The sequence below is a fragment of the Macrotis lagotis genome, chromosome 5, assembly GCF_037893015.1.
Source record: "Macrotis lagotis isolate mMagLag1 chromosome 5, bilby.v1.9.chrom.fasta, whole genome shotgun sequence".
Taxonomy (NCBI): Eukaryota; Metazoa; Chordata; class Mammalia; order Peramelemorphia; family Peramelidae; genus Macrotis; species Macrotis lagotis.
Window position 1 is genome coordinate 166,705,671 of NC_133662.1, and position 9,577 is coordinate 166,715,247.

Sequence of the window (9,577 nt, forward strand, 5' to 3'; positions counted from 1 at the left end):
ATCAGATTTATTTCTTGTGCAGAAACTTATTTGAGCCCCCCCCACTCAGTGAGGTACATAGGGTTGACATTACCCTCATTTTTATAGATGAAGAAACAGGTGCAGAGTCAAAAAATATTGATTGTCTCAGTTCTGATAATTACTGATGAAGTAAAGAAAGGGGAAAAAACAGAATAACAACCAGTCCCTGTTCTCAAGGAGCTCAAAGTCTAATTGCAAAGACAAACAACTTGCAAACAACCATGTAATCTGTGCACACACACATATATATGTAGGAATACATGTGTTGGCATCCATATTTTTATCCATATACATACATGCACACCACAGCACAATATATATTCACTCACATAGCCATACAAAGATACCATGTGTGCATATATATTCACAAAATATTATATGTAAACATATATATACCAAAACACAAGCATAAGTGCGTGTGTGTGCACACACACAGACACACACACAGACAGACACACAGACACACACAGACACACAAACACACACACACACACACACACACACACACACACATACACACACACTTGTGGACACAAATGCCCACTGAGGTATTAGCATTAAAATAGATCAGGAAAGGTTTCTTGCAGAAAGTAAACTTTTGACTGAAACTTGAAGAAAGTCAGAGAATCCAAGGGGAAGAGAAATGAGAAGGGAACATATTCTTGACATAGGGGTATGGAGAGTTGGAAGATAATATGATAAAATGTAAAAACAGAAAGTGACTGATGATGTACAGCTGGATACGGTGAGCTGGTAATTTCCTTCTCAAGGTCTCAGATTCTTTATTGAAGAAGCTAGATTTAGATGACTTATGAAATCTCATCTTGTTTTAAGTTCTATAATTCAATTATGTATCCAAGTTCATACAGATATTCCCAATGTGAGGAATTACCCATAATTTACTCCCTGCTCAGGAAATATATACAATCTTTCATCCAGAGAAGACATTCAAACTGGACATCATTTGCATTGTTTCTTATATAATAGGCGATTTAAAGGGACATTTCATCCTTAAATACATTCTATGATGTTGCTAAACCAAGATAAGAAGGAATCATTTATTCTCATAGGCGATTTCTGCCCAAGCTGTTCAATAAGGTCTCCTTGACTTGGAATATGCCTTCTGAGAACTTTACATTTTTAAAATACTGTCTAAATTGTTCAGAGCATTTACTCCCCAAACTGTTAGTACAGATAGCACTGGTTTCATTATCACTGCCAATCTCCTCTGGGTAATGGACCAAAAGTCATTTCTGCTTGACTGCATTTTCTCCTTCTAAATCAATCATACAACTTTTTTTTAATCCTTTCTTTTCTCAGAATAACTGTTGTCAGAATATACTATAAATGATAATCCCAGCATTTTCTTAAAATCTTTCATTTTGGGGGTAATTTCTTCCATCTTGTCCTCAACTTCTATGTCAATACTACTAATAGGTTTATTGAATTTGGAGCACTATGTTACAGTTTGTTTTCTTTTGACCCATGTCACTTGTCTTATACTAAGAGAATATTATATTCCCTAATATGTGAAGCTTGGAATTACAAATAGACAAGACTCGGTAGTATGGGAGAAGACTGGGAATGGAGGGGAAAGAATTTCCATTGTTGAACTATTTCCTTCTGGAAAATCCACTAGCATCAAGTACATGGTTATTACATTCACCTATATCTCTCTAAAACTTCAAAACTCCTGACAATATTAGCTGGCATTCAGAATTATATTCTTGGAGGAAAAGACTTTTAAAGTTCAATTTGAGGAGGAAGAACTCAATGTGCCCAATTTCATTTATTTATCTAAATAAATAGCTCATGATTACTTGGCTTCTCTATAGTCCTCTACCAATAGCTCCTCTTTTGTAATTGCATAGATTCTCCATGATTTGTCATAAGAATGAAAGCTGTGGTAGATTTCACCATTTTGGAAAAACCTGGGATATGGGAAGACCATTTGTCTGTCACCTAAGTCTAGGACCTTATTTTCTATACTTATGCACATGATTCTCCATAGTTTAATTAAAATGAGATTAACTCTATATATTACAGATTGCCAAATTTTAATAGCTCTAGTTTAAAGGTATTCTCAGTTTCATCAGTTTGAGGAGTATCTCCATCATAACCCCTCTCTATCCCTTTGTAAACAATTTCAGGCTTCCTTGTGATGAAGTGATTGGCACAAAGTAAGCACTTATTAAACACTTATTGACTTTAGTTGTTTACAGGATCATTTGAAGCTAGTCTTTTGTTAATAAACTTCTCAAAACTTAGCCAGAGGAATGGTGGGCCTGCAAATGTATAGATTCTATAGAGCACAATAGCTACAAATATCTGCAACATTTTTTTTCTATTCAGATTACATAAGTTGCCTATATTTCTTTTACTGGTCTTTTCCCCTGTTTACTAAATTCCTTTTAGACAAAAAAAATTGATCTTTAATGTCATTATTTATCGTTTTTATAAGATGCATTTTCCAAGAGGCATAAATACCAGTGTCATCTGCAACCTCTTTCTGGAACTCTTGATATCCCATCTAGAGTAATAGGGTACCTGAGTGCTTCTGTAAAACAGACAAACTGACTTTTTTCTATAAAGGAGAAAATTTTAATATGTGCCAAGAGCAAATGCTCCTTCAAATTCTGTTCTTTAGGTGTTCTATCTTCACTTAAAATCAAATCAAATACATTTAAGAGGATAAGTAGTAGAACAAGATTCCCCCACAAGGGGATTTTGAGAGTCACTGAAAACCAGACTGATAAAATACTTGGACGAGTTAATCATTTCAGACTGTCACGTCTCACAGTAGGAGTTAGAGACTGGGGCTGCTTGGTAAACCTCTGTTCTTCTGATCTATGACTGAAACTGTGTTTCCTTTAAAAATAAATCTTGTTTTTCTGGTCCCCATGTGTTTCACAGCCTCAGAAGCACCTCCTAAGTCGAGACAGATCTAGTCTTATTATAGTATTGTTATCTCAAGTTTCTCAGTAATCACCTCCTTTCCAAAGCTCTTGATTAATTCATTTTATTTAACACCCTGTTAAATACTTTATTCCTACTTGAGTCTTGGAATGGAGGTTGAATATTAAATCGCTGAATTTAAAAAATGGAAATATGGGATCCTGTTGTAACATTTATCTTCTGGAGACCTCAGAAGAGCTTGGTGATTTTACTTTGCCAAACAGGTAAATGTTTATTGAATCCTCCAAAAGGTGCAAGGCATGTTACGAGACATAGGTTAGTATGTTAGCCCCTCACCAGTTTGCTTATCAGTTTTATCACTCTGTGTAGCAACCATTCCTAGTGGTGATGGAAAGGGGCCTGCAGGCACTATACTATGCATTGAAACCACATGACTCAGTCAGGATGCTAATAGTTTAACTTGATATTACTTGACTTTTTTAGAGTCAAACCCTTTCAGAGTGGGAAAGAACCTTGGAGAAAAGACAAGGAATTGATTGGTTTGGAAATTAACTTTGAAATTTGCTCAGTGATAAATGAAGTAGAGAGCAAATGTTTCATCCACTATTATTGCTAATAATCACTAACATAAGCGATTACTAAGTGTCTTGAATTGTCTAAACTAAATTATCTCTTTTTAGGGTGGTACAATTATTATCTCCATTTTACAGTTGAGGAAATTGAGACAAACAGAAATTAGGTTACTTACAATGCGTCACACCATTAATAAGTATCTGAAGTCCCATTTGAATTCAGTCTTCTAGATTCCAAACCTAGAATTCTATCCATTGCAACATATAACTACTTTTAAGTTATTGTGGCAGTTTAGTAAATCTGGCTCCAAGGCAGTGAATGCTATTCTCAAAACCCACAGGTTTTCTAAATCCATGGATAGTTTTCCCTTCCCATGTGGAGTCTAGTATAGTCATTTAAAAAAAATTTTAAAATTCATTTTAAACAATTCAATACAAGGAAAAGAAAAAATTTCCAGGTACACAGCAGAATATAAAGAAAATTCAATATAAAATATAAATCTCCATTTTCAGCAATTTACTTTTTTGAGAACCTATATAATATTACATATTGCTTTCAAAGCTACCCAGCTTTTTTGTGCTTTGTCCTAAGTTTTGGTTGTCTCCTATATATATATATTTCCTTCTTCCCTGCCACCCCCAATCTACAATTAAACACAAATATATATATATATATATATATATATATATATATATATACACACACACACACATATATATATATGTATATATACACTTATCTATATTTGTACATACATAAATACACATATATTTACACACATATTCAGGAATGTAAGATCAGACTAGGCATATTTCTATTTATCAAGTCTTTTTCTGGAAGTAGATAGTGTCTTCCTTGGTCAAGTATACTATTTACTGCACTATAGTAACCAAGAATAGATTGAAAAGCCCAGATGACAGCCTGGGTTCAAGTCCTGGTACTGCAAAGATTGACTTGTGTGACCTTTAACTAGTTTTTTTTTAATTTTCCAGGTCTAATTTCCTCATGTATAAAATGAGGGGCTTGACCCATATGATGTTCCAGTTCCATTCCAGATCTGGGTCTATGATGCTATGTATCCTGATCGCTCCAAATAATAGTGATCTCACCCTCTCCATATTTCATTTCTCTCCTTTTGATCTCTCTGCACATTTGTAGAATTGTAACTGAAATAATAATCATATATATATATATATTTATATATATATATATATATATATATATATATATATACACCTGTCTAAAACCCCACCCCCACCCTTGACTGTAAGCTCTATCAAGGCAACTGTTATTTTTTACCTTTGTATCCCAAGCCTCTACCACAGATGCAGAGCACAAGGCAGATGTTTAAGAATTTATTGGGTTCTTTGAAATACTTGGAGACAATGGAATAGGATAAGACCAGAATCCAGAGGGTTTTGGCATGGAAACATCCCTCAGGGTCCAGACTATTTGCCTTTTCTTGTGTTTCAAAGGCTTTCCTTACCTTGTGAATGCTTAACATGCACCAAACCTTTTATAGAAATAGAGTCTATGAAAAACAAAAAGCAAGAAGACTTGGGAAAACCAACTTGTTAGAAGAACATGAAAGAAATGACTTCTTATGGGGGAAAATGAAAGAATATTCAAAAGAGATTGGAAGGATGGTTATTAAGATACTACTTTCTCAGTTTCTAAACTGAACTTTTGCTCACAGCAGGTGAATGATGGTTTCCTCCTACACTTAAGCTTCCTCCCCTGCCGGTGTACAGTCTGTTAAGTAAACAGAGACTTTATACTGAGAAAGGAACATTTCTCTATTTTGGCTATGAGTTGTTATTTTTAAAGCTTCATTTTCCAAACATTTTCTCCATCCTTGTTTATTTTTTCACTAGAAAGAAAAATTGCCACTTTAAAAAATCAAATTTGTTCTGTGGTCTCTCAACACAAAAGACATCTAACTTTTCAGAGTGACCATCTTTATTGAGGGACCATCTATTAGATATTTTCTGACATCACTCAGACTATCTGTGCTTCAGTGATTCCTCCCTTTAATGTATGCATTCAACTTTATAGTTAAATCAAAATTCAGAGTTAAGAAACTTTTCAGGCAATTTCAGGCAAGAAACTACACCTGGATTGACTTAATTGAAAAAAAATCTAAATTTTAAAAAAAATTAGAGGAAAAAATGGTTTCTTATATACTACATCCTGAGACAGTGGTTCAAAATATCCAGACATGGGCTATGAGAAATAAACGATATCTTCCTATTAAAAGTATTTCTTCTTAAGCTGTAGACTTTTTTTTAAGGAAAGTCAATATTTTGTTGAAACAAGTAGAAAGGTAAAGATTGAAGAGTAGTGAGAAAATAGAGATGATAGGTGATCTTCTGGAGAGGAAATGACAAAATGGGATCATTTGGATGCATGATTGTTTTTGTATGACTTTTGGTTTTGTATGATTATCTTAATGGGGTCAAATCTGTAATTCCATTGGTATGGGGGAACTCTAGATGGAAACTTTTTAATCACTGTAGATCAATATCTACTCTGCATTTATAATATCAGGTTCTTGGGGAAATTGAAGCAAACTTTTTACACCTCCCTAATTAATCCTTTATCCCATTCACCACAGCAGTTTTAACAGATCTTTTTTTCTCTCCTTCAAGTCTTCTATGGATTTCTCCACCCTTTCTCTCATTGAGAACATTTCACATTTTATTGAAAAAAAAGACCATTTGCTGAGAGCTCTCTATTCTAATCTCACACATCTCTCAGATGTCCTCTACTTTTATTTCCTTCTTCATTACCTTTTCATATGAGAAGTTTGCCAAGGCAAACTCCTTTACATCCACATTATCCCATTTTGACATTTCTTCTCTGAAGATCACCTATCATCTCTATTTTCTCACTACTCTTCAACCTTTACCTTTCTACTTGCTGTTTCTCTATTGCCTGAAAACAGGTCTCTCTCATCTTCAACTATAAGGCACTTTATCTGTCTCTGCTAGTTGGTATCCCATGTCAATCCTCTAATTTGTGGCTAAACTCCTAGAGAAAATCATTTACAATTCGTGCCTTTATTTCCCTTCTTCTTCTTATTTTAACTCTATGCAGTCTCAGTTCTGATCTCATTGTTCAATTGAAATTCCTCTTCAAAATTATCAATAATCTAATCTCTCTCTCTCTCTCTCTCTCTCTCTCTCTCTCTCTCTCTCTATATATATATATATATCTATATATATATATATATATATATATATATATATATCTTCTCCAACATCATCTTTCATGATCTCTCTGTGGTTAATGACACTGTTGATCATTCTCTTTTTTGATACACTCTTCTCTAAGTTTTTATGACACTGTTCTCTTTTCTGGTTCTCTTCTTACTAGTCTGACAGATTCTTCTCTTTACAGTCTTGTTTGTTGGATCATCATCCAGTTCATACCCACTGTCTTTCTGGGATCTGTCCTGGATCCTCTTCATTTTTCTTTCTATTCTGCTTTTCTCATTTTGCCTCTCTTTACTGTTTTATCAGCTCCCGTGGATTATCATCTCTGTGCTAATGATTCCCATATTCATTTATCCAGCCCTAACCTCTAATCTTGCATCTCCAGCTACACTTTGGACAATTCAAACTATATGAACCACAAATGTCTTAAATTCAGCATGTCCAAAAATGAACTCACCCTCTTTCCCCTCATGACATCTCCTCTTCCTAACTTCCCTATTACTATTTAGGGTACCAAATTCTCCCAGTAACATAGGTTTGCAAGGTCTTTGTCATCTTGCCCTCCTTACTCTTTCTTACAACTCTCCCCCCCCCAATTAAGTCAATCTATTGCCAAGACTTGTTAATTCTATCTTCACAATATGTTTTCTATGCCTCCCTTCTCTGATACTGCCAGCATCCTAGTGCCAAGTCTTATCATCTTATGCATTCTTCTTGGTCCTCCTCCCTCAAGTCTCAGTTTTCTGTATTCCATCTTTCACTCAGGTCATATCAATCTTTCTAAATCACAGATTTGTCATACCCCAATGCCCATTTCAGTAAACTTCAGTGACTTCCTATGACCTACAGGACCAAATATAAAATTTTCTATTTGATTTTCAAATTCCTTCTTAACATGGTCTCTTTTGCCCTTCTTAATCAAATGTTACTTACTACAGAGAGTGCAGCTCTGATGGGCTGAGCACATTGTTCAAATGCCAAATACATACTTGCCAAAAAGGCTATTTTTATGGAGAACTCTCACAGGGTAAGGGTTCACAGGGGGTTTGGAAAAAGTAATGCAAGGATACTCAAGTTCTCTTTAAGAACTTTGGAATTGATAAGGCAGCATGGGAGACACTGACACAGGACCACTGAGCATGGTGTGTTCTCATCAGAGAGAATTCTGTGAAGCAAAGGAAACATGAGATGCTTAAGTTTAGAGAATTCACTCAGCTGTTCATGTGAACTATATGTAACCATCCTGTAGTATAGCCTCCTGAGTTTGTATTGGTCTGATCAGACCTAGTCAGCCAAACTGAAATTAGTCTCTAACAAAGGACAAGAACCAGTCTTCTTATACCTTATTATTCTTCAAGCTCTCTTTGATACAGTGATACTGTTCTCATTGCTGAGCCTTGTACAAGACATATTTCATTATCTTCCTTCTTGGCTTTTTTACTGACTGTTTCTCCTTCCTGGAATTCTCTCTCCTCTCATTTCCATTACTGACTTCTTTGATTTCTTTTAGGTCCAACTAAAATCTCATCTCCTTGAAGACTTTTCTCATCTGCCTCAATATTCATGTCTTTCCTTTAAATTTATCTCCAATTTATCCTCTTTATGTCTTTTTTTTTTTGCACAGACATTTTTGTTATCTCTCCTATTATACTGTCTGTTCCTTGAGAGGACAGATTATCTTTTTGTCTTTCATTGAATTCCCAAAATTCAATTTTACCCTTGACACATGGTAGGAACTTATTAAATGTTTGTAGATTTGACTTTTCTAACTCATGGTCACACAGCTTGTTGATTCTTTTAACTAACTTTCTGTGTGACCTTGGACAAGATATCTACTAGCTATTGATGCTGGGCAAATTCCTTTATAACTCTGGGCTTGTTTCCTCATCTATGAAATAAGGGAGTTGAATGCAATGGCCTTCAAAATTGTGGTTTAATGATGGTTCATGTACAACCTTTATTTACTAGATTATTCACTGCTATGGGAAGAAGGGAAAGAAGGGAAGGTGGTAGAAAAAAATTGGAATTAATAGTTTACAAAAAAAGATGAATGTTGCAAACTATCTTTGCATATAATTGTAAAAAATCAAATCAAATCATGGTTTAAGAAAAAAATGTTCTTTTCACCACCTCTATGACTTGTGTGTGAGTGTATGTGTCCTATAGCAATGGTACTCTGTCACAAGATAGAGCTAATATTGATAATGGATGGAGATAAATTTCTTCCTCCTCTTGTACTTTGAGGAAAATGGCGAAAAGGAAGTCTTTTAAAGTTCTATACTTTATTCTCAGAGCTGACTGATTCAAAGTGGGACCAGAATATTCTTTATATAGACCATGCATGACAGGACTGATCATTAGTTACCTACGTCTAATGATCAGTGGCTTGTAATATTATCAAATTGTACATACTCTTACCAGATTGGTTTTTAAATAATCCTTTGTTCTTTCTTATTGTGTTGTTTAGGAAGGATTCCCCACTACATACACTGTAAACACCTCCTTTATACTCTCCTTTATATTACTTTTTTCCTAAGATTTGATAATTTTTTGAGAAATCTTTATTGATGTTTTGCCTTCCTGTATTCAAATGATCTTTCATTTATATTAAGGGGAAATTTGTATCACAGATTCATATCACAGATTTGAATTCTGTTCATTTCTGTGAATATAGACCCACTATTTATAGACCCATTATTTTTGTTTTCCCAGGAACCAAGGGAAATGTGTGGAAGGTATGGTGGAGATCTTTGACATGTTGCTGGCTACATCTTCTCGCTTTCGAATGATGAATCTCCAGGGGGAAGAGTTTGTGTGTCTCAAGTCCATCATCTTACTTAACTCTGGTGAGT

The 9,577-nt window shown here is 34.7% G+C and overlaps 1 protein-coding gene across 1 annotated transcript in view; it reads left to right on the forward strand.

Annotated features, from left to right (window-relative positions):
* Positions 1-9,577, forward strand: part of LOC141488099 (estrogen receptor) — a 182,673-nt gene that overhangs the window by 129,606 nt on the left and 43,490 nt on the right. Inside the window, exon 3 of the mRNA XM_074187846.1 lies at positions 9,438-9,571. Within this exon, the coding sequence (XP_074043947.1) occupies positions 9,438-9,571 (134 nt within the window). The remainder of the gene's footprint in view (positions 1-9,437; positions 9,572-9,577) is intronic.